Raw genomic sequence first — 24,721 nt, 5'->3', positions numbered from 1 at the left:
TTAAGATGCGATTTAAAAGTAAGGAAGGTGGGGGGTGTTCTTTTTACTGATGGCAGCTCATTCTAGAGTTTAGGAACAATCACAGAAAATACTTGATAACTTTATGTTTTTAGACTACTTTTGGGGACAAGGAATGATTTAATGTGCACATTTAATGTAGAAATTGGTCTGTAACATGATGAACCAGAATGGAGGTTTTTTTAAAATTATTTTATAAATGGTTAAACTAAAATAGGCAAGGAACAATGGCAAAAACTCTTCCACAAACAGTTTATATCACTCTGCTGGGTACTCATCAGTCCCCTGTAATGTTTTAATTTTTAATGTATTCATGGCTTCATTTAACACAACTCCACCTTGTTTCTGTATTATTTTAAGTCCAATATATGTTAAATAATGTTATTATTTTAAGTCAATATGTTCCAGAGTAGTTACCAACTACTAACTCAGTAGTATTAACTCATCTGTATGAGGAGCTCATTATGCTACCAATTGCTGGTTCATTTTGTATACTTTTGCCAGTATTTTTGTAACTTTTGAACGTGTTTCTTGATAGACCAGTTTAAAATACTTATTAATTTTGTGCAGCAGGGTGTTTTTCATTTTATTTTTGTTATATAATTTTATATTCCCAGTCCAATTCCCTTAACTTCTCATTATGAATTCTATGATGCTCCCATCCAACCCTTTTAGTGTAGTGTCTAATTGTTTTTTTATTCTTTTTGAAGCTGATTGTATTAACTAATAACTTTTAAATCTGCCCACTCATTAAAATACTTTTTGCTGCTATCACATCAGAAAGGGAATTGGAAAATGTTTTTCATTTTTCAGAGGTTCATACCTGTTATTAATGTTTCTGGCTCCTTCTCTAGTCTTCATTTTAATACAGTGTATCTCACTTATTTGTCCTTAAATTCCATCTCAAGATGAAATTGGGCTTTATTTCGTATTGGTATTGCTACTTGTCTTCTACACCCATCTTTAAATGTATTATGGCACACGTTCCTGTAGCCAGATTTTTTAGGTTTATGATCTAATTGCGATAGGTGAGTCTCCTGGAGGGAAAAAATTGTGCTTTTTCCTTTCTTAGTTTTTTTCACGTCATTCTATCTTTTTATCGGAGTTCTCATTGGTGGGTAAAAAGGAAATCAACCTAGTAGCAGCAACAGGATTCAGGAGAGTTTGTGACTTGAGATTTCTAGTTCAGCTACGGAGTACAGATTGCTGTCACAGCAACCAGTTGCTCCTGTAAGGCCCCAGTGACACAATGAATGAACATGTAAAACTACAGCATCTACAGAAGATATTATATTATTATCACACATCTGCTAGTAGTATAACAAATGCAGCACTATATCAATATAATCATGTGCATTTTGTTCTCTCACAGTTTAACTTTGGTGATGTAGCAGTCCACCAGGCCATCCACACCATTGAGTACTGTCTTGGATGCATCTCTAATACAGCTTCTTACCTGCGACTCTGGGCCCTCAGCCTGGCTCATGCACGTAAGTTTAAGTGTGCATGGAGAGAAATCGACAGGGAGAGAATGAGAGTTTCAAATATGTTGTCATATGATTTTGGAAATTCTACTAATATAAACCCTTATTTTGTTGTTCCTATTGCATGTAGAGTTGTCTGAAGTTCTATGGTCTATGGTGATGCACCTTGGTCTGTCCTCGCGAAGTGGTGGTGGGTTCTTTGGCCTTTCCATTATCTTCTCAGCCTTTGCTGGACTTACCGTTGCCATCCTGCTGATAATGGAAGGGTTGTCAGCATTTCTACATGCTTTACGTCTACACTGGTTTGTTACACACACATTTATACCTTCAATCATGTCATGAACAGAAGAGTCATTTGTCGAAATCAAGTCAGAGGAAGGTACAAACAAACATAGAAAGCTAAAATACTGTATCTCATCATTGCAGTTAATGTATTATCAGTTAAATATATATATGAAAATAAGATTAATGCCAGCAAATCATTTTTCAATTTCTTTCCATTTGCATCTCACTCGTGAACAAGACTCAAAGATACCATAACAAATACATGGACTCAGTAGTAAGTCCAAGACTGCAAATGCTACTGCTGGATGTCTGAAAAAAACATTCCTAAGTGTATTTTTTTCTGTATTGAGAACTCCAGATAACCCCAGAACATCCAGTTCCATTGCCTCCTAGTACAACCTCTACCCTACTGTGATTACACTGACCTACTGGAAAGCCAAATATATTAGATCCGTGTTCTCTGTAGATAATTGAAATTCTTGTGTACCATCAGCTAATTTCACATTATACTTGTTAGCGGTGACATCTTTTAGGTTTTTAATTGTTTTGTCTATTTTGTTTTACAATTTTGGCCAGCAGATCACATTTTTGTTCATTAGACATATAGTGTTTAAAAGGACACAAATTTGTAGTTTCAACAGGAACTGGCTTCAACACCTGGGAACAGTGTTTGTGTGTCAAACATTACTGGGATGTAGTGTACATGCTGTTCTTTACTTATTAATACACCTTTAGATACCAGAACCTCACTTTCCTGTTCACACAAGGACATACAGTGGGGCAAGAAAGTATTTAGTCAGTCACCAATTGTGCAAGTTCTCCCACTTAAAAAGATGAGAGAGGCCTGTAATTTTCATCATAGGTACACTTCAACTATGAGAGACAAAATGAGAAAAAAAAATCCAGAAAATCACATTGTCTGATTTTTAAAGAATTTATTTGCAAATTATGGTGGAAAATAAGTATTTGGTCAATAACAAAAGTTCATCTCAATACTTTGTTATAGACCCTTTGTTGGCAATGACAGAGGTCAAACGTTTTCTGTAAGTCTTCACAAGGCTTTCACACACTGTTGCTGGTATTTTGGCCCATTCCTCCATGCAGATCTCCTCTAGAGCAGTGATGTTTTGGAATGCCCTTGCTGATGGAAGGAGATTTTCACTCAAAATCTCACGATACATGGCCCCATTCATTCTTTCCTTTACACGGATCAGTTGTCCTGGTCCCTTTGCCGAAAAACAGCCCCAGAGCATGATGTTTCCACCCCCATGCTTCACAGTAGGTATGGTGTTCTTTGGATGCAACTCAGCATTCTTTCTCCTCCAAACACGACAAGTTGAGTTTTTTCCAAAAAGTTCTATTTTGGTTTCATCTGACCATATGACATTCTCCCAATCCTCTTCTGGATCATCCGAATGCTCTCTAGCAAACTTCAGACGGGCCTGGACATGTACTGGCTTAAGCAGGGGGACACGTCTGGCACTGCAGGATTTGAGTCCCTGGCGGCGTAGTGTGTTACTGATGGTAGCCTTTGTTACTTTGGTCCCAGCTCTCTGCAGGTCATTCACTAGGTCCCCCCGTGTGGTTCTGGGATTCTAACCCTAACCCTAACCCCACGGGGTGAGATCTTGCGTGGAGCCCCAGATCGAGGGAGATTATCAGTGGTCTTGTATGTCTTCCATTTTCTAATAATTGCTCCCACAGTTGATTTCTTCACACCAAGCTGCTTACCTATTGCAGATTCAGTCTTCCCAGCCTGGTGCAGGTCTACAATTTTGTTTCTGGTGTCCTTTGACAGCTCTTTGGTCTTGGCCATAGTGTTAAACAAACAGGTTCAAACAGGTGCCATTAATACAGTTAACAAGTGGAGGACAGAGGAGCCTCTTAAAGAAGAAGTTACAGGTCTGTGAGAGCCAGAAATCTTGCTTGTTTGTAGGTGACCAAATACTTATTTTACTGAGGAATTTACCAATTAATTCATTAAAAATCCTACAGTGTGATTTCCTGGATTCTTTCCCCCCATTTTGTCTCTCATAGTTGAGGTATACCTATGATGAAAATTACTGGCCTCTCTCATCTTTTTAAGTGGGAGAACTTGCACAATTGGTGACTGACTAAATACTTTTTTGCCCCACTGTAGATAATATATCTGTTAAAATCATACATCCATATATCTCTCAGTCAACATTTTGTCCAGCCCCAAAGGCCAATAGTCAAAACATTCCACTGTTGTGTGGGAGAATTTCATTTTTGCTCTTGGGTATCTCCTAGAACCTTAATCCTTCTCATCTGAGTTACTTGGCCTATAATACATTAAAGGCAACACTAAAAAGTTTCACTAACTGAAGTCCTTCCAAATTAAAATTGCACTATATACTTACTACACTGTATTGTTCACAATTTATCTGGAGTGTGTCAATGGGCTGAGATATACTCTCAAGCAAGTTTTTCAATGTATTCCAAGGTTTTTAAAATCAGTTATCACAAAATCAATTTTGTAATAATTCACTTTCTTGTTTGTGATTCTTTTATAAAAGCAAACAAAACTGCATAGAAATGAAGGGTTGTCTTCAAGCCTGCATAGTCCTCATCAGAGCCTTTCCGTTTTTGTCTATGTTTTCAGGGTGGAGTTCCAGAACAAGTTCTATGCAGGGCAGGGCTTCAAGTTTATTCCCTTCTCGTTTGAGAGCATCCTGGAGGGCCGTTTTGATGAGTGACAAGCCCTTCCTCATTTTTATGTTGGAATGCATGATACCAAGTACAGTCTTCTTTCACCCTCTAGTGATCAATTGTGAAATTATTATTGTGAGTTATAAATCAGTTTTTGTAATGCTTGTGAATGGTACTAACTGTTTGTTAATTTATTGTCAGAAAAATCTATGTCCTTTTATCTTAGATTGATTAATTTTCTACCAGTTTTTATGTGGTCACGTTGGACAAGAAGGCAGCTCATGGTAGGGCAACTTACAAAGACAAACAACCAATCAAACTCTCATTCATACCTATTGCCAATTTAGAGTAACCAATTCACCACGTAAATACGCGAGAGAACATGCAAACTCCATACAGAGAGGCACTGCCCCTGTCCTATTTCGAAATCTTGTTATCTTGCTTTTCTTTTAAAATTCAACATTATGAAAATGTGTCTCATCATAATTTGATCTGGATTCTAGGTGGTAGTAGTACTTGCAGTAGTAGTACGTATGTCTGCTGTTTAAGACTATACTCATTACAGTACAATATATCCACATTCACTTTACTGAGAAGCCATGTGTTTGGTGTTTTAAATAGCCATTTAAAAAAAAAAAAAAAAGTCCTTTGTCAACTAAAAATCAAAAGAGTGACTGTCAAACAATTTGCAGTCACTGTTTAGAATTTCAGTTCTTGATGGCTTATTCTGGATTAGCATGCTCCTTTATTTTTATTTCCCCCTGCCATTGTTATCAAATGGCAAGAATGTCTGTGTGATCCTAATTTCCATTGGAATCAATTGTGCATTTTTTTTTAAATTTCTGAAATAATTCACTCTAAGATCAGCATACCCTGTGGACTGATGTGTTATTTAAGTAAACATAAATATCTGTATTTGATCAAACATGATGTTGCCTGTGTTGTGAAGTTGGTTACCTGTATTTAGTATTTGTGTAAATGTGACACCTGAAATAACGAGTGATAAATTTGGCCTAAAGTAAAACTGGAAATGGACTGAAAGCTGTTCTCTAAATCATCCAATAGTTGTAGTAGTGTGACAACTAAATTTTAAAGATGTGTTTCTTGTCACTTTGCTTGAGAAGACATTACTAGAATAATGTGTTTCATGATGGGGAAAGGTGCAACCAGTTTGTCCTCACTAATAAAGTGTTAAATCAAGTGTACCATGAGGAAAATTATTTGTTTAACTAGTTCTTAAAAAAAACAAAAAAATCATGACCAAAATAGGCCAGGTACTTCTCCAACACAAAGTAGTATAAAACAAGTCATGGGACAGGGTTCTAGAGTGCAACAGACAAAACACTATTCAAAAACCCTTTGGTTCAACACAACAGATTCTAGAATTATATTACTGTAAACGAGACGCAATAAAATGCTCCATAACTGAATTGACAACTCAATATAATACATGGGAGGAAAATAAGAATAGATGAAAATTAAATCAAGTAGATTAAAAAGATATATTGAAAGCAATTAAATTTATCTTAATTCTTGGTTAGGCAACTTTTAACTCGATGATTGCAAGATAAGTAAATGTTTTTATTTAATGCTTTGACAAAAGGCAACTGTACTTTTCACTATTATACTAAATCTGTTGATGATTTGCAGCAGTGATTTATTTCCCTTCTTTTTCTTAAAAACAATACATTTTAGCCAAAAAGATCTGATACTCTTAAATGTACGATTAACCAAGGACAATTATGAAGATGTAACCAGATGAGTTAATATAACTGTCCTGATGAATAAGTCGTATTTAAAGAGAAACATGGTCGTTTTTCCCTTTCTCCTGCGGGCCTCCGCGGCCAGGGTTTATCACCGCTGCAAAAGTCACCGCCACACTTTTATTCTGAAGGGTTGAACCGGAAGACCTTTCTATTAGCTCACTCGCCCTCGAAGTCTGAAGTTGGTATTTGTTTATTACGTTTAATTGTTATTGAAAACACCGGTTGCTACGGGTTGTCAGTAGAATGGTCCTTTCCTCAAGGTGTAAAATAAACTAAGAACAATTGACTTGGGAAAACAACACATCGGAATGTGACGTGTTCTCTGTATATGAGAATTTAACTCATCAGTTTGAGGACGGGTTGTAGTTAAACGACGACGCGTTTCTTTAGTGATTTCCTATGCTTTCTGCCATATGTGTCCTGTTTTGTTTAATGGTAAGTTTTCTGAAGAAACGTGGATACCTTTCTTTTTCTTTTTGTAACCACTGAGGAAAATACAATCTACTTGTTCATGGTTTTACTGAGCTAGAAGCTAGCGCTAATGACCGCACGTATTTACCCTTTGTGTGTCTAAGGGCATTTTTCAGGTCCCCTTTTCTATTAATTTCAATGTCCAGTACCTTCCCGAGCTGATACATAGCTGTGAATTTGACGAGTTTTATTTATGATTTTAAATGTCAACCTTAGCTGTCTTAAATTTGTATTACACCATATCTGAAACACAGACGCATAAGAATATATTGGGAAAACCTGACAGATATATTTTGTGGAACGTCAGTAGCTCAAAAAAATCATTTTTTTTTCTCTTTAGGCTTCCATCACACATGTGAGAAAATGTGAGAATGGGACCCAGAGGGGTTTTAAGTGACTGCAGCCAGGAGGCTGGTGAATCCATACTATCAATCATTCAGGATGTACATCGCTTCATTGAGTTTTAGCAAATTCTGCTTCCTACTTTCTCTTGCATTTTGTGGCTTCCTGCTTCTGCTCATCCCTGTTTTGCGGCCACCAGCATGCCAGGTAGACCTACCCCAGCCCAGACCCCAAGTCAGACCAGCACAGACAGATCCATCACTTGATGCATGGTTTCTAGAAGTGTCTAAAAGTCTCAGAGAATCTCAGTTTGCCAAGAGGCAGGAAGGAAATAGAGAAGGAAAGAGTGAAATAACCAGGAATGATGTCCACAAGAGAACTACAGACTCCAAAGACAGCATTGTCCTTGGAAAAGTAGGTGGGCTATCAGGGTTGAGGACTTTGGAATCACTTGAGTTAAAAGACATTTTTATTGCAGTGAAGACCACAAAGAAGTATCACAGATCCAGACTAGAGCTGCTGATTCAAACTTGGATTTCTCAAGCTAAAGAACAGGTAAGACTTGATTATTGAGTTAATAGGCTCAAGTCAATCGGCTTGCACCCAAGGTAAGATGGCAATACTTTAATGAATGTATGTACATGGGGTAAAATGTACATATAATGTACATACTGTATATATACAGACAAATTTAGACTGTCCACTCACTTTGATTAAAACGGGTATATAAAATCACTCGCCTAGACATGCAGACTGGTTCAAAAAAGAACGACTCCATTCATTTTTCTTGATATTACATGTTCATTCAGAGGTATATGGAAAATATTTTACAGCAATGTTCAGCTAGAATGACCAAAAAAGCCAGAAGCATATTGTCTGTTAATGTTAACATTGTCTACGCTCTTGATAGTATAAAAAAAATGCAGCAACGTTGCAGTTTTAAATTAAGGTAGTGGTAGCTCAGTCTGTAGGAGAATGGGCTGAGAGTTGGAGGGTTCAGGATTCAAGCCCCAGTGTCTGGTAGCAGAGGGAGGTGCCAGGACACCTTCTGAGAACCACTGAGGTACCCAGCCCCAAAATGCTTACATGGGGCCCTGCGGTGAGCTGGTGACTCAAGGGTGGACCCTGCCTTCACCCAACCCCATGACCTTGAAAGGGATATAGTGGTGAAGAAAAAAGAAATGTATAAAATATATGATGACACATGTTGATAATAACACAAAAAATCGAATCCCATATTATTAAAATAGCAATACACAATATATTTTAAATATTTTTCATCTAGAATTTGATTCCAGCGGCATGTATGAAAAATTACTTTTTAAAAATTTTATTACTTTGAGTCTGTACTGATTAAGAACTACCTCAAATAGCAGGTTTTTTTTTAAAAATAAATTACTTAAAATTTACTGAACGGTCAGTGCTTATGACCGAGTGCAGCCTGGCGCAAGTCTACTGCCTGTAGTTTAGAGAAGGTCTCATCTGATTCCTGACGATTGCTCTTAGTGGGTGTATTTGTGTGTACTAACAGTATACCTTCATCTCCAGACATACATCTTTACAGATGGAGAGGACGTAGCATTACAGATACAGAGCGGTGAGATTATTTTTGACACTATTCATTCATTTAAGAAGGTTAATCAAACATATTTGTCATGGTATAGTAATATATTGTGTATAGGAACAGTTGGATTCCCCACAGCGGTACGGAACTCATGCGATCCGCTACTATGTCTTTCAGGAGTTACCCTCATTAATACCAACTGCTCAGCAGCTCACACCCGCCAAGCTTTGTGCTGCAAGATGTCTGTAGAGTATGACAAGTTCATTGAGTCGCAGAAAAAGTGAGTCAAGGGTTACAGAAACAGGAAGTTAAATCTAATCTACCTTCATGATAACATTGAGTGATGCTCTTTTCTTTCCACATAATACAATGTAAAATTAGTCATAAAATAGTGTTGTGATCTTACTCCCCAGATCTCAGTCATGTGTTTTACCAAGTACTGTTTATCCCCTCAAATGCTTGAGAATGTTGATTGTTCTTTTAGCGTTTCTATGATCGCCACTTCAATTAAAAGCTTGCTTTGAGCTTTGCAGGTAGTTCTTGGGACATCAGGGCATGGTTTTTACCTGCAGAGCTTAATTTCTTGGGATTTGAGTGTCATGGCAAAGGGATGAACATGTAACATTTTATTTTTTTCTTATACATCTGCCAACAATTCTGTCATTTTATTTTCTTTTTAGCATAAAGCCACATAACAAAGTGTGGAAAAATTGTCAAGCAAGCAAGCAATTTTCAGACCATACCATTTAGATTTTTTATTGCAGTAGAAGTAATAGGAGAGTTTTTCATTATGGCACTGATTAATCATTCCCATTGTGCTGTAGGTGGTTTTGCCATGTGGATGATGACAATTATATGATCCTACCTAGTCTGCTTCAACTACTTTCATCTTACCACCATACCCAGGATGTCTACCTTGGCCGGCCTAGTCTAGATCATCCCATAGAAGCTGCAGAGAAAGTCAAGAGTAATGGAATGGTCAGTCAGCTTGTCAAAAGGTTACATCCACTACATGCCCAAATGTGCATTTATTAGAAAGTCAACTTAATTCAAGCCCCCTTTGAAGACTAAATCAGTAATACTGTAAGAGAATTGATGTGGCTTTAAATTTTTTTCAGATGCCTGTTAAGTTTTGGTTTGCCACTGGGGGGGCGGGTTTCTGTATCAGCAGAGGACTGGCTCTAAAAATGAGCCCATGGGCAAGGTATGTTACACCATTGATAATGGAGTATAGGCTGGTATAGTACATTCCTAAGAGGTGGGTTAGTGTTGATTTTCATATAGTAAAATTACATGTTTTAAACAGGAAATGTCTAAAATCCATGAGAAAACAGATGCAAAACTCATTAATGTTGCATTTACAAAACCATCTATTCAGTTTGGGGAATTTCATCAGTACCGCAGAGAAGATCCGACTGCCAGATGACTGTACCATTGGCTATATCATTGGAGTGCTACTGGAAGTGCCACTAACACACACACACCTGTTCCATTCTCACCTGGAGAACCTGCACACGCTACCCACTGGAATTTTGCTGCAACAGGTAATTGTGCATTTCACAGGATAAAGTAGAAGCTCAAGTATACAAACCCTTGATCAGTCCAGTACACCATTTCAAATATATGTAGGTGAAGTGGAGGATGAGGACAGCAGCCAAAATACTGCTGTGAGAGAGACACCAGCAGTATTAGAGTTAAGGTGAAACAAAAGCTACATGATGTGATGCTGTTTTAAAAACTTTAAATTATATCTTATAGTCTAGGAAGATCACAGAATGTCAAACATAATGTCTGCAATGTGTAAGGAAACAGACAAGACAGTGAGATGTGACATGTTTTATCCTACCCTTTTATCCACTGAAAAAAGCAAACGCCAGGCTAAAACAAGATACAAAACCCCAAACATTCTTTAACTGCAGAAAAGCAGAAGAAAAGGGTATTAAACAATAATGGCAGAGCACCCCTGCAACACTGTTTTCCGGAAAACACTTCAGCAAAGCAATTGATGACGGTCACAAATGCCACAGCTTGGGAGAAAATGAGGATAAAATTGCCTCCTGGTTTTATCCTGTTACTTCATGAACAGAGTGGTTTCAGCTGATCTGGAGGCTTAGAAGGGTGTGGCAGGTAGGGTGCACTCAGACAGCAGGGACCACTTCTACAACACAGACATGTTAAAAAACAAAAGGTCTCACAAGCACACACGCATCATGAGGTAGTATAGATTAAAAATAAGATTAAATGCAAAGTAGGACTAAAATAACATCCACAAACAGCTTTTTATCACCCTTTTGTTGGGATACTACACAGTGGCAAGTAAAGTGGAGGTCCTACAGCTTACTGTTTGGTCATCAGAGCATCATTACTACCCACTGCAACCAGTTTATACTATCCAGCAAGACAGGAATCCAATTTACTCCCCAATTACTGCTGGTCTTTACTTGCTTTACCTGCTGTTTTGTATTTGCTCATCCATTACCATTCCAATTTATGTTGGCCTGTACCTGTTTAAAAATGCAGCATTCAATTCCAGTAATTACTGTTTCCATACTGAACTGGAACATCTGCTTTGAAACAGGTGACGCTGAGCTATGGAGGCTTTGAGAAGAGAAAAAATGTAGTCACAGTCATTGGAGGCTTTTCTTTGGCTGAGGACCCTACAAGGTAAACATGTTTAATATAGCTCTTAAAACAGTGCTCATTGCTCTTAGAAGTAGTAGTATTAGTATTACTATTGTATGAAAGATGAGTTCTGAAAAAGACTTTGAACTTTCAATATGAGATATTTAACAACTACTAGATAATGAAAATAATCACATTCAATTTTTTTCCATGTACCATGTGAATGTCTTTTCAAAATATATCCATAGAATATATAAATCTATCTAATAGTTTTCATTAGACAAATATATAGGAATTTGCAACAGATGTGTTGCCAGGCCTCAATGAAATATTTGGACCAAGTTTATGTTAACAGAGGACATGGCACATAGGAAAATTAATACTTCAATCTTCCAGTGTTTTCAGGTAAAATGTTACCTCTTTAAATTTTGCTGGTTGTCTTGCCCTCCTACAAACATTGGGTTAGCTCAGACTGGCTCTATGACTGCTTAAGGGGTCATTTCAGCTGAATGTGACATCCTTTTATTACCTGATTGAACAGGTTTTGTCCTAGGTGTCATCATAAATAGTAATTTATTATTAATGCAGAAGTCCTGGGCTACGGAACAATGCCTAGTGTGAGTGTGTGTGCCTGAAAATGTACAAACAAACGAACTAATTTCAGAACTGTTAATTGTCTTTAACTGTCTTTAATTAAATAATACATTAATTAATCAAGCAATTGAATTAGTGTTAATTATTTAACAGTCTTTAATTAATGAACAGAACTGTTTTCTACTTGGCAGGTTTAAGACTGTCCACTGTCTTCTGTACCCTGACGCAGGCTGGTGTCCAAAGCACAAACATCAGCAGCAAAACTAAAGCTGCAATTTCTGTGCTTCTGCCATACATGCTGATACACTCAGATTTATCAGAAATCATCATCACGTTCAATTCAACGGTCCATCCTAATAAAGAACTTTGAGCTTTGTATTTAGATGTACTCTGCTCACAATATCTGTGGAAATTTTGGAGGGAAGGATTAGTGAATATGAAATCATTTTTGTGCCATAAACTGGTTAGAAATAAAGTTTTTCTACATTTTAAGATTATTGACTCATTGTTATTCGTTGCTGTCCTGCCCATCAATGTTTACATTAAATTGTTGATGAAGGACCTACTGACTACCAGGCATGACTAGTTTGTCTAGTAGTGACTTGTCTAGTTTTGCATCTCATGCACTTTTTTTAATGTAACCATTAATCCTTCCCTTATTTAATCAATCTTTATTTATATAGTGTCTGTTACAATCATAATTGTTTCTAGGCGCTTTACAGAATCCCAGGGCCTGACCCCCAACAAGCAACAGTGGAAAGGAAAAACTCCCCTTTAACAAGAAGAAACCTTGAGCAGGACCAGTTTCATGTAGGGGGACCCTCCCGCTGATGGCCAGCTGGGTAGAGAGAGAGGAGAAGGGGGAGGACAGGTAGAGGAGAGATCAGGGAAATACATTAATTATAACAAAGTGCTGGTGAAGGAATTGGGTCAGCGGGGTCAGAGGTCAGCATACAGCTATGAAGGTGGAGAGACCTGTAGTTGGATACACAGAGGGAAGGGGGAGAAAAGCAGAGAAACTACACAATAAATAACATCCATCACTGGCCTACTCGGAGAGGAGAGGAGAGGAAGCCATGACCACCTGACAGAGGCCTGTCAGGTGATCATGTTTCTGGACCCCAGATCAGAAATGAAGCTAGGCATGCATAGCTTTAATTTATATGTACAGGTACAGACCCACAAGACCCACTCAACGCCACAGATACACTAACTGTCTCCGAAGAGACCTGGCCAGACAGTGAGAGGGGAAGAGTCCGTGCAGGAAGCTGTGGAGAGTGAATTAATCAAAAACACTACCATAACATGGACAAGTTTATGATGGATGTTCGCATGTAAACACAACACAGAGGATGACACATTGCCTAGTGTGCCACCAAAGCAATTTACATTCGTGACAAAGACTAGAGAATATGATACACATAGTTTGCTTTTGGCTTCACCTGTACAATGATGGGTAATGAGGAGAGCCTGCAGGGTTGGCTGTCTTAAAGCACTAGGTTGTGACAGCTTGATGTCAAGCAAGCTAAGGTGCCACTTGGAGAAAACACATCCAGAGCACAAAGACCAGCCAGTTGACTTTACCATACAAGATTATTTCTTTATAGGATAATGTCAACAGATGTCATTTTATCTAATTAGAGAACAATGAGTCAGTCACCTTATTTTGTATCTTTTACTCCTCTACTTTTCTGAGGTGATCGATGGCCTATCCCTGGAGGCAAATGGTCTCTTTATTCTTTTTATTCTATCTATCTTCTATCTCTATTGTTTTATTCTAGGTTTTAGTAACCTTTTTCTAATTTGGTCCCCTTTGTGCAAACAGCAAATAATCAGACTCTGACTTAAGTCGTTTAGCAATGCTGAAGTAAGTAGTAGTAAGACACTAGTTATTGAGCACAGTATGCATTATCAGTATTCGTACTCAAATGATGTATTCATGAGGACATTTCCTGAATGTTAGCTTCACTCCACTGGCTGCCCAGCCATTTTAGAATACAATTTAAATTTCTTTTATTTAACTTTAAATTCCAATTTATATTGACCCACCCAACCCCTCTGAGCGCGTTCTCTGGTCAGCTGACCACCTGCTCCTGAGTGTTTGAGATCAGGCTTTGGCTGTTGTGGCTCCAAAATTATGGAACCTTTTGCCACAGCATCCTCCTTATCTGATTATACATCCTTTCTTAAAACCCATCTCTTCTCCTTAGCCTTTGACACCTACTGAAATGTTGACATTATTTTATTTGAAAAGTGGTTTTAGTCTGGTGTTTTATGTTTTTTTTTTTTTTTTAAATGCCTTTTTAAAACTTTTTAAAAAAAAAATTAAAACCTTATTTGTTGTTTATCCTTTGCGTTTGGATTTTTTTTTTCATTTTAGTACTTTGGTCAACTGTAGTTGTATTAAATGTGCAGTATTAATAAAGGAGGATTGGATAGATGACACGTGATTTGATCGATGAGTAATGAGCCATAGTTTTAATATATTTTGAGGATAATCAGCTCAGAGAAATGCAGAAAAGTACAAATAAAATAAAAATACTAAAAAACACTGTCAAAAATTTAGGTGGTGATATAAATCTTGCAATTATGGTCCGGCACCCCCACATCACAATAGGAAACATGCAACTGTGTTCGGACAAATGTTCAAGGAAAAAAAAAGTATATTAATGAGCAAATAAACCAATAGTCGAGACATGTTTATTCTTTTTTCATTTATCCTTTTGTGGGCAGGCTGGAATACAGGGTTATTATGGACAATTTTCTTGAAGCGTAAAAAACCTGTTGGGGGAGCCGAGCTCTCCTAACTCCCATAATTATAAAACAATGAACAAGGTTTTCAAACATCTTGAGGAAACAAAAACCACACCATTGCTATTGCTATTTGTGGACTTTTTGGCCTACAACATAATCTAGCATCACATTTGTACTGACAAAAATCAAAAATTTTTTCATTTTTAACATTGTGTCCTGGATCCTTGATTTTTAAAGATCAATGAATCATAAAATTGTTTCTAGGCGCTTTACAGAATCCCAAGGCCTGACCCAACAAGTAACAGAGGCAAGGAAAAACTCCCCTGTAACAGGAAGAAACCTTGAGCAGGACCGGGCTCGTGTAGGGGGATCATCCTGCTGATCCAGGACACAGAGAGTGAAGGTGAATCTACTGTATACATTTCAGGGGAAGTGACATCATACACTGGGTCACCCCACAACTGTTCTTTTCCCCATTCTTTACATTTTATGCACAGATGACAGTCAGAGTAGCCATGGCAACAGACTGAAGTTTCCCGATGACATAGTTAATCCCCTTTTATGATGATAAAAATATAACAATGACAGTGTCTGTATTCAACTGAAGAAAACTAAGGACATGTGAATTGATTTTGGACAAAACCCTCTGCCAAACACAAAACTGTAATCATGGGGCAGAAAGAAGATAAGGAGTATATGAAGAAGACATGAATATCTGGGGTCCGTAGTGAACACCAAGCACAACCTCTCATGCCATGCTGATGTTTTGGGCCAAAAAGTACTTATTGGAGTTTTTAATATCAGCCCCACATGCATACTGTGTCTCTATCAGACTTTTTTTCATACAAGTATATATGATGACGATAGTGTTGTTAGTTTGGGCAGAAATGTTGCAGAACCAGGCTCCAATAAGAACCCTGGGCTGAATAAAGAAGGGGATATAGGACAGGGGAAGAAAAAGAGACACATAAAATGCATCTTAGATTATATTAGTTATACTGAAGACACAGATATAGGTCACTGCACAACTATGGAGTCAGTGATTATAGATAAATGCAGAGAAAGAAGAAGAATTACTGAATGACATTAAACAGTAACCTACAAAATTTGAAGTGTAGAAGAAAGACATTTGTCTTTGTTAAATGATGAAGTCAAAGAAGCCTGTCAGTGGATCATGTTTCTGTACCCATAGCTAAGGCCTATAGCAGCAAGTAGCTCTCGTACCTGGACAGGAAGCTGGTTCCACTACATGGGGTGCTGATAGCATTAGGCTGTATGGGGACGGGGCTAAGAAGCAGAGAGTTGTTTGTTCAAGCCTCGGTTGTGGACAAAATTTGGAAGGTGTGCTGTAGCAGGAAAGCTATGCCCTTTAGCAAAATGCTGCCCTGCAATGAGCTGGTGGCCATTACTGTTGTGGAGATCATGGTTTTACATTTGCCTAATACAATGTGTATTTGACCCAGGTGTAATGAAAACATTAAAACATTTTTTCTTCAGTACCAGCACATCTACAACCTTCATCGTTTGCGGTAAAATAAAACAAGTACAGTACAGGAGTGGAAAACAGCATTACCAACTATTTGCTCCGGAATACATTTTACAAATTTCGAAATCGAGTAATCATTGACAACAGCTTATCCCGTTAGCTATGGGTCCTGGCTTCCTAGGTGACATGAACCTATTATTCTGATAATAGCTCTGACTTTAAGATTTAAATTGACATCTGTTGTCATGGTACTGTTGATGTAAAAGCGGTAGAAAGCGGAGGGGTGGATGAAATATGGCTGTTGTGCAGTATTTGAGTTGAGCAATGGCTGGTGCATATGAAGTGACGTGACGACTTCACAGACGTTGATCTTTGTCCCTTTAAATACACTCGGTAGTTTCCGGACATACTCGGAACTGTCCGTCATCAACCCCTTTCACTGCGGCTCGATTGCCGAGTGTACTGGCCCTCCCTCCTGCCCGTGTCCGTTATCGTCAGTACAGATATCACCTTTTAATTTAAAGACCACCGCCGGTTTCACGGAAGGTTCCAGCTCTTGGACAAATGCAAGCTATCAAATGTGTGGTGGTTGGCGACGGGTAAGCATTGACAGAGCCCAAGCGGGAGCTGGTTGTCTCTCTTGTCGGCGAGGTGCCCACAGAGGGATGGATGATGAAAGAATGTTGCGTCGGACAAAACGGGATCATTTTCGTTTTTTGTCCTGTGTATTTTTAATGATTGCTGGTTTCTTTCATTGTCTTGCATTTGCATCTGGTGCAATCCGACTGATTCCATTGTGAGGGTAGATGCAGAGAGCTTGTGGGGATGTGAGAATCTCCCCGCCTCATAGGCCACCAGAGGGAGGCTTAAGTGCTGATGCACACTAAGAAATTTGGCCGTGTGACGGGCCCCGCTGTCCTCGTTTTGCTCACACTGCTTTCAGATGTAATTACAATGAAATGCGCCATGAACCCAAATGCTCGTGCGTAAATTACTTTTTGCAACAGTGATCTAAATTAAATTATTGTATGTTAGAGGTCATTCGCGCCAGTGACACTCCCCGATGTCATGTTTGGCTAAATACTGTTATTTTCTAGAGAGCCTTTTTCATGAGCGTCCATTTCTTTTACATATTTTGAAAGGCAAGATGTAATCATGAAGGAAGAACTGGCGGATTCTTGATTCTCACTGGTTGGACATCCAAAATAAAATATAGAGTAAAAATCTTACTCTATATTTTATTTTAAATATCTATTTTACTGTAAAATAGATATTTAATCATCTAAGCGAAACGTGGACGCCCCAAACAAGTGTATTTGCCATCTGCGAGTGAAATGTCTTCAGATTCAATTTCACATTTTGTCACCTTTATTGTTGCTAAGAAAGAAAGGAACACATCTGTAGGTTGTTCAATCTTATTTTCTAACAATGTTGGATGACAGCCATAATTTTCTATGTATTTGATTATACTACCACACACCTGCTACCAGTCCAGGGAGGATCAGTACACTGTTAGGTCTGCTTGTGGGGCACAGTAGAGGTTTTGTGTTTCTGTTTATGTGCATGTATGTTTGCACGGATAGAGAGGGAAATGCAGTGTCATAAGGTCCTACTGTGTCCTGAAGGCAATATGAATGAATGTAGGCCAATATTAGTGTGGCAGAGAAAGGGACCAGAAGGCTTTTTTTTTTTTACACACCTAGATTACAATTGGGTTAGTAGACAAGTGTGGCTGTGTTAACACCCTCTGCTCTTCTGCTCTTCAGGGCTGTGGGTAAGACCTGTCTGCTAATAAGCTACACCACCAATGCCTTCCCTGGTGAATACATCCCCACTGTGTGAGTAAAAACACATTTCACATGTTTTTAAAGCTATTTGATGCAGAGAAACATAAATGTGGGCAGTGCTGACGATTATGCTGTATTTTCATGATTCAGTAAACAAACTAGTTAGTTCTGAGAAAAATAAAGTATATTTGAATATGCACCTTATTTGAAGTCCTTAATGTGCATATAAAATAGCTACCACCACTGACCACGGATAGGGGAATATGAAGTGTAGACAAGGCTATGCTATTTCTGTAGAGTTGGTATTCGAATACAGAGCTGCAGCATTTAAACCATGCAAAAACTGAAATATTAAAACCCATTATGAATTTAAAAAGAGATTACAAACATATTAATAGATCAAATCCACTAGCTGCTCTCAGAATGTTGGGGAATTACGATTTGTCAGCACTTCTACCTAACAATTTGTTTTGAAGATTTTTGCTTCAAATTTAATGGTAATATTTCCACCACCAGACATCATATTGATAAAGATCTGGGGACGAGCCAGAAGGCTGAAAATGTTGGAAATGAGTGAAAACAGCAATGACCAAAACAGAAATTGTTGTTGATGTGGTCTTATCTGCACAAGTGGAAATGAACTTGATAAAGGTTACGAATTAGCACCCATGATGATTTAGAAGAAAAAGGTTTTACATTTAAAACTATAGTTGACTCGGTGTTATACTTTGTGTTATTTCAGCTTTGATAACTACTCTGCCAATGTCATGGTTGATGGGAAACCAGTAAACCTGGGCCTCTGGGATACAGCAGGACAGGAGGACTATGATAGACTGAGACCACTCTCTTACCCACAGACGGTATTCAATGCTCTTCACTCACACATGAGCTGCTCTAAAATTAATGTATTTTACCTTTAAAGTAAGCATTTGCATTCTCTGTGTGGTCACATACTTCATTTTTAGCAGGGATTTTCTAGCAAGCATCCTGACAATGATTATATCAATTTGTAAGTTCAGATGTAATTTTTTTAAACCAAACAAAATGCTGATTAATACCTCAATAATGAAGGTAGTCTTTCCACCATTAATGTATTGGCTTTCATTTGAAATAGTTGGCAATTGTACAGATTTGATAAAAATTAATCTTGCTGAGGCAGTAATTTAGTGTAATATTATGCACTTAAAGACTATATGATGATTACTATAACATGACTTAATGAACTGAAGGCTCCAAAAGTCACTCAAATTACAAAGCTGCTTATACAGTGCCTCTGAACAGTGAATAGAAAACAAAACAATTGCAAGCATATTTCTTTTTGCATCTATACATGAAAGCACCATGTTCAGTATTATATAAATGCAGAATTTGATACAGGAAAGAAGAACAACAGGAATATCATATAGTTTTAAATGTAAACATCACCAATTGCCCCTAACTGGTTAAACCAACTAGGGGCAAAGGTGTTGTTTCCATAATCTGAACCATAAAGACATTTTTACTTTATCACGTGACTTTTTATCTTTTAGGAACTATTGTTGCCATAGAAATTCATACCTTTGCACAGACTTTGCTTGCAACCAGTCATCTCTCTGGTCTCTCCCAGGATGTGTTCTTGATATGCTTCTCCCTGGTCAGCCCGGCTTCCTTTGAGAACGTCCGAGCTAAGGTCAGTAAGCTGACTGACCACCCCCCCCTACACGCCGAGTCTGACCACAAGGAGGCACATCTATGGCTCTGCCTGGTTTCCCTTACCACTTGATCAGACCTCGGGCTTCCAACAGTCTGAGTTTGGATCTGCTGACTTGTTGTGAGGCGAGGTCTGAACAGGCCTAAACATTCTGCAGAGGGAGGCACAGTGGCTGACAGTGGTTTGATCTTCTGAGCATCATGAGGTGCTCTTCGACCAAATCACAATTTTCCTGAAGGTCTGGCCTTCATCTGCAGAGTCTTAGTCCTTCTCTGACATTTGTAAGTGTGCCTAAGGCTGTTTTGTGACTAAGCAATTATGTCTGATAGTAATGCTCTAAAGGCGTTCAGCATTTTGTCTAAGCAACCTGCTAACTGCTGTCTTTCTCCTCTCTCAATGACTTTGTTCTATTTATATGGCTCTGAATTTGTGTGTGGTGCCTCAGTGGTATCCTGAGGTGAGACACCACTGTCCCAACACACCTATCATTCTGGTGGGCACCAAGCTGGATCTTCGTGATGACAAGGACACCATTGAGAGGCTGCGAGACAAGAAGCTCTCCCCAATCACTTACCCACAAGGCCTTGCCATGGCAAGAGAAATTGGTGAGACTGTGGTTGCCATGTGAACAACGGCTTTTATTTTTCCTAGTGGTTAATGATACACTAGTAGCCTTTTAATAACAGACCACTCAAATGTAAAAGTCGGGCACCTTTATAAAATGGGATGCATGCCATCTTAGCCAGGATTGTGTGTAATGGAACAGTAGAAGTGTAAGTAGAACAAATCAATGTCAATTTAATGTAATGGACAAAACAGTGTTATTTTGTTCCATTTTGTGGTAGAATTATCTATAAGCACAATTTATTGTATAACTTTGATTAATATTTTGCGTTTATTTTAGCCTACATAAGTTGTCTGTGTAGATTCTCAATCATCCAGGTCATTGTATCCAAGGTAGTTTTCTATGTCAACTGGACAGGGTTTCTTCTCTTGAAGACGTTTCGCCTTCTATCCAGAAGGCTTCTTCAGTTCTGAAATCGCTGGGAAGAGAGCTTGAAAATATATAGCCCCTGTGGACCATCTGCATGCTAATGATCTGGGTGGTCACCTGAGAGTCGTTAGCAGGGTCGTTGGTCGGGTCGTTCACCTAGTGAAGAAACCCAGTCCAGTTGACATAGAAAACTACCTTGGAGCCTACATAAGGTCATTTTGTCTATATTCTTAAACACACATCAAAAGCAGTACAGGAATAGGACAGGATGTTGTTATTAGTAGTAGTAGTAATAGTAGTAGAAGTCAATCAATCAATCAATCAATTGTTTCTAGGCGCTTTACAGAGTCCCTGAAGCTGCAACAATAGGCTAGCTAATACAAATATAAAGTTGTTGATGATGAGGATCTCCTCCTGCATTTGTGATTTTTGATAGAACTTCTCTGGTCACATGATGTTAACATTATTGTAAACATTACATGCTGTCTTATTCTGAATTGATATGTTTGAGCACTGACTGTAGCAGCATTAAATTTTTGTTGCTTTTGCCAGGTGCCGTAAAATACCTGGAGTGTTCTGCACTCACCCAGCGGGGCCTGAAAACGGTATTCGATGAGGCTATCAGAGCTGTGCTGTGCCCTCCACCAGTGAAGAAGAGGGGTAAAAGGTGTACCATGTTCTGAGGAAAAACCATTAGTACTCACCACATCACCATCAAGAATAACCACTACTTCTGAGAAGATGACCGCTGAAAATGGCAAGTCTAAGCGTGCATTGCTGAGATTACTTTCTTTATATTCATGTTTTTTCAAATTAATTTTGGCAAAGATCTTTTTTTCATTAACTGATTGACTGAAGTTGTTGGTAAGGCATTGTCTTAATACTGTCTTGATTTTCTCAGTCATGCTTGTTTGATTTTACAGTGTTGTCTAAACAAAAAGTGAAATTTTGAAACTTTACAATCGATCAACACCTGTTTCACTGCCTGATGTAATGAGGGCATTTTATTCTATTCTACACAATGTATATGATTGACAAGTATTAAATCATTGCTTTTAGAAGAGTGAGGATTAAAATTTATAAACACATTTCATTAATTGTAATTTGCACATTTTGCCAATCATACAGAGTAATAAAGAACTGTTGTTGGTAATCAACATTTGATCTTTTTCTTTCTCCTGTAATGTGAAGCCTATGACACAGTATGTGATCAAACAATTGAACTTTAGAAAAGTACGTAAGCATTTCTAAATTTTTACTAGGCTTTCTTTTTCTCTCAATGTGAAAAATGTGATAATTTTCTTACATACATCTGATAGTAATCGAGAGTTTGAAACTGTGAACAGATGAGCATGCCAAAAGGCGGGGGATGTAATAACTTTGCCCAGTTCTGTGTCTCATGGTGGAGGAGCTTGCATGGATCTTATAATAAGTTCTGTCTTAAACTGTCCAATTGTTTACGTGTGTATATGTATGTGTGGGTGTGTGTGAGTATGTGTGCGCACGCGTTTATAAGTGTCAGTTTCAACACATTTCATAGTTTGACAATTGGGGTAGTCCCTAAACACAGCATTGATTTAAGCCAAGATTCCTGTCAAGTATGGTACCAGTTCATCTTGTAGTGTAGTTCATTCACAAGGAATTAAAAAAAAAATCTTAATGACGTTACATAATAATTCTTCTTAAAGAAATACATTATCAATATCTATATGTACTTTAATATTTAGTGCTTAAACAGTTCACAATAAAGGAATTCTAGCTGTTCCTGTTGAATTTAGAAGTGATGCTAACAGTGTACAATAAAGGGTTCTTTCAGTTTGTCACAACGACAAATGGCACTGATTGCACCTTTATGAAAATGCATTTCTGTGGTTGCAGACCCGTCGTTTTTCTGTCTCCCTTGAGTTACAAGATGCAGCACCACAGTCCAATTCATCAAACTGTCTGATTGACATAGCAAACTGTGTGGTTGAAATCATGTTTTTTGCCTAAGATGTGGATGTAGCTGAGAAACAGTCAGTCTGCTTTTGCATGGAAGTTCTGGTTATTTGACCCACTGTAATTTTTCAGACAGGTTATAAGATGAAATGCAAGGAATGTGTATGTATGTAATGTAGGATGGCTTGTATCCTTGCTCTAACAGTCTGTCTTATTTTTATTACTTCATGGGTCCATGTAGTGAAATATTTCATTTTTGTATACTAAATACAAATGTATATGTAACCTATTATGGATTTCTGTTTTCATTGAACTGCATGTTTTCAACTGACCACAATAAGACCAGACTTTTTAACAATTTGACTGACCAGATTGACATTAGAATACTAGATACATTAGAATATTTTTAAAAATACAATAACTGATAAACTACAAGTATGGCGGTATGACGGAGTATTAGGGCCACATAAAAAAAATATATATACGAGATTAAAGTCATTAGTAACAAGAATAAAGTCATTATTTACGAGATTAAAGCCATTAGTAATGAGAATAAAGTCATTAGTAATGAGGAAAAAAGCGATTACTATTCAAACCTGCTGCTTTTGGAGACTCTTCTTAAACTGAGGACTGTGGAGTAGTTTCAGTTGTATTTTACGATAGGGTTCACAAACAAGGAGATACCTAATCTTTTGGCACATCAGCATCACATTATCACAAGTATCAGGACTTTAAAAAGAATAAGCAAGAAAGTGCAGCTTTTCCCGCGAAAGAACCAGTCAGACTTGGAGAATATTGCTGCTTTTCTGGAGGGGGAAATTGCTGGAACTGGTCAACTACAGGTTTATCATTGGATGCATCAACAGGTCATTCAGAGGGGTTTCATTGTGTCTCAACAAACAACAAACTGATAATGAAGATTCTGGATCTAGAAAGTTGATCCAGTCGAGTCGAACTCCACAGAGCACGGCATCTCCGTGCCGTCAGTACACCTCGAGAGGCCCCAACGCCTTATGGCACCTGGATTCTTACGATAAACTGAAGCCCTATGGCACTGCAATTAACGGCTGCATTGATGGATTTAGTCACCACATAATGTGGATGGAGGCCTACAGAACTAACAGCAATCCCAAGGTAATAGCTGATTATTTCATAAATACTGTGATGCGCATTGGAGACTGTCCACAGCGGCTGAGGACTGACCCAGGTACAGAAAATGGACACGTCAGGGACATGCAGATGTTCCTGCGGAGGAATTACACTGACCATCATGCAGGGGATGGGAGCTTCATTTTCAAATGCAGCACTGCCAATCAGTGGTGGGAGATGTGAAATATCGCAAATTGCATTATTATGTTATTTCCATTCTAATGAAAGTAGAAGAGAGTAGTTTCGTAGGTAATACGGGAAGGATTAAAATTGGGAAAGTGGAGTGTGGGAACGGGTCTATGTGTAAGCATGTTTAGTAAGAAGGAAAACAAAACAAGAATGTGTAATATCTGCTTAACCCTTTAAAGCCGTTTGTATCATATTTGATACGCGAGATTCTGAGACGTCTCTTTTTTCTAAACCAAAATCAAGTGTGGCAGACACTGTCCTCTCCAGAACCAACTCCAACACCACCCCGTAAAAGAGGCTGCAGTGTGCCTCTTGTGCTAAAAAGTGCTATGCAAAAAAACCAAAGAGAAAAATGTTGTTCATGTTCTATATTGTCAAAATGTTATGGGCAAACTTTGTTTTTGTGTCTAAAGTTAACATAGTTGTGAGCTAAAAGTTGCCAAAATCGCCTAATGTATCATATTTGATACAAAAAAAATGTCATAAACAAAATAAAAAAAAATTGGGATTTTGTTAAAAGGTTCAATAAACATCTCATTTCCAAAAAATTAGAATTTTCTGGCTATTTTTTGATGTGTCAGGCTTTATATGGTTAAGTTAGGCTAATCACGCCTAGGCGCCTCTGAGTATGCTGAGAACCGCTCCAAGGTAGTCAAAGAACCCTCTGCACCCACATGGCCTTGGACATGTGTGATATGGTACCGTGGTAAAAATGTGTGGTCAAAACATGAGCAATGTGACTCAGCGAGCATGAACTCGCCCTTGCCCGTGTGAGAAGTGTAGCTGATGCAATCTATGTAACTAAGATACGCCTCCTGCTGTGTAACCACGCCTGTATTTTAATAAAAAGAGACAACGCTGGGGGAGAGAGAGAGTCTCCGGGATAGCACGGCAGAGTACGTGTCTGATTGGAGGGCG

At 38.2% G+C, this 24,721-nt stretch overlaps 3 protein-coding genes across 7 annotated transcripts in view; all 3 read left to right on the top strand.

The window, feature by feature from the left end:
• atp6v0a1b (ATPase H+ transporting V0 subunit a1b) overlaps nt 1-5,662 on the top strand; it is a 31,465-nt gene extending 25,803 nt beyond the window's left edge. For both annotated transcript variants that reach the window (XM_057056172.1, XM_057056162.1), the window contains exons 20-22: nt 1,391-1,508; nt 1,633-1,804; nt 4,411-5,662. In XM_057056172.1, the coding sequence (XP_056912152.1) occupies nt 1,391-1,508; nt 1,633-1,804; nt 4,411-4,504 (384 nt within the window). In that variant the 3' untranslated portion in view covers nt 4,505-5,662. The remainder of the gene's footprint in view (nt 1-1,390; nt 1,509-1,632; nt 1,805-4,410) is intronic.
• A 157-nt stretch (nt 5,663-5,819) lies between these two features.
• rfng (RFNG O-fucosylpeptide 3-beta-N-acetylglucosaminyltransferase) lies at nt 5,820-14,977 on the top strand. 3 transcript variants are annotated; one of them, XM_057056983.1, is made up of 9 exons: nt 5,820-6,658; nt 7,035-7,591; nt 8,585-8,633; nt 8,778-8,880; nt 9,425-9,578; nt 9,719-9,804; nt 9,979-10,144; nt 11,179-11,264; nt 14,835-14,975. In XM_057056983.1, the coding sequence occupies exons 2-9, from the start codon at nt 7,136-7,138 to the stop codon at nt 14,950-14,952; spliced, it is 1,218 nt and encodes a 405-aa protein (XP_056912963.1). In that variant the 5' UTR covers nt 5,820-6,658; nt 7,035-7,135; the 3' UTR covers nt 14,953-14,975. The 3 variants fall into 3 exon arrangements, with proteins under 3 accessions (XP_056912963.1, XP_056912972.1, XP_056912978.1); XM_057056992.1 differs by lacking the exon at nt 14,835-14,975 and adding an exon at nt 12,008-12,308; XM_057056998.1 differs by lacking the exon at nt 5,820-6,658 and having other exon boundaries at nt 7,184-7,450; nt 7,515-7,591; nt 14,835-14,977.
• Nucleotides 14,978-16,471: 1,494 nt separating this feature from the next.
• Nucleotides 16,472-22,757, top strand: LOC130539274 (ras-related C3 botulinum toxin substrate 3). 2 transcript variants are annotated; one of them, XM_057057506.1, is made up of 6 exons: nt 16,472-16,655; nt 17,823-17,894; nt 18,586-18,703; nt 19,450-19,512; nt 19,979-20,138; nt 21,080-22,757. In XM_057057506.1, exons 1-6 carry the CDS (start codon nt 16,621-16,623, stop codon nt 21,208-21,210), a joined length of 579 nt encoding a protein of 192 aa, XP_056913486.1. In that variant the 5' UTR covers nt 16,472-16,620; the 3' UTR covers nt 21,211-22,757. The 2 variants fall into 2 exon arrangements, with proteins under 2 accessions (XP_056913486.1, XP_056913496.1); XM_057057516.1 differs by lacking the exon at nt 19,450-19,512.
• The last annotated feature ends 1,964 nt before the right edge of the window (nt 22,758-24,721 follow it).

This window comes from Takifugu flavidus, chromosome 1 (assembly GCF_003711565.1).
Source record: "Takifugu flavidus isolate HTHZ2018 chromosome 1, ASM371156v2, whole genome shotgun sequence".
NCBI classification, from domain to species: domain Eukaryota; kingdom Metazoa; phylum Chordata; class Actinopteri; order Tetraodontiformes; family Tetraodontidae; genus Takifugu; species Takifugu flavidus.
This window is presented reverse-complemented; position numbering and strand designations above follow the sequence as displayed.

What these genes read in the sequence shown, in the direction of transcription:
- rfng (XM_057056983.1), top strand. Translation starts at nt 7,136, where the DNA reads ATGTACATCGCTTCATTGAGTTTTAGCAAATTCTGCTTCCTACTTTCT. An exon ending in AGCATTACAGATACAGAGCG is followed by an intron (nt 8,634 to 8,777) that starts GTGAGATTATTT and finishes TATGTCTTTCAG; the next exon opens with GAGTTACCCTCATTAATACC. An exon ending in CTGGAATTTTGCTGCAACAG is followed by an intron (nt 10,145 to 11,178) that starts GTAATTGTGCAT and finishes GCTTTGAAACAG; the next exon opens with GTGACGCTGAGCTATGGAGG.
- LOC130539274 (XM_057057506.1), top strand. Translation starts at nt 16,621, where the DNA reads ATGCAAGCTATCAAATGTGTGGTGGTTGGCGACGG. An exon ending in CACTCTCTTACCCACAGACG is followed by an intron (nt 18,704 to 19,449) that starts GTATTCAATGCT and finishes GGTCTCTCCCAG; the next exon opens with GATGTGTTCTTGATATGCTT. An exon ending in TTGAGAACGTCCGAGCTAAG is followed by an intron (nt 19,513 to 19,978) that starts GTCAGTAAGCTG and finishes GTGGTGCCTCAG; the next exon opens with TGGTATCCTGAGGTGAGACA.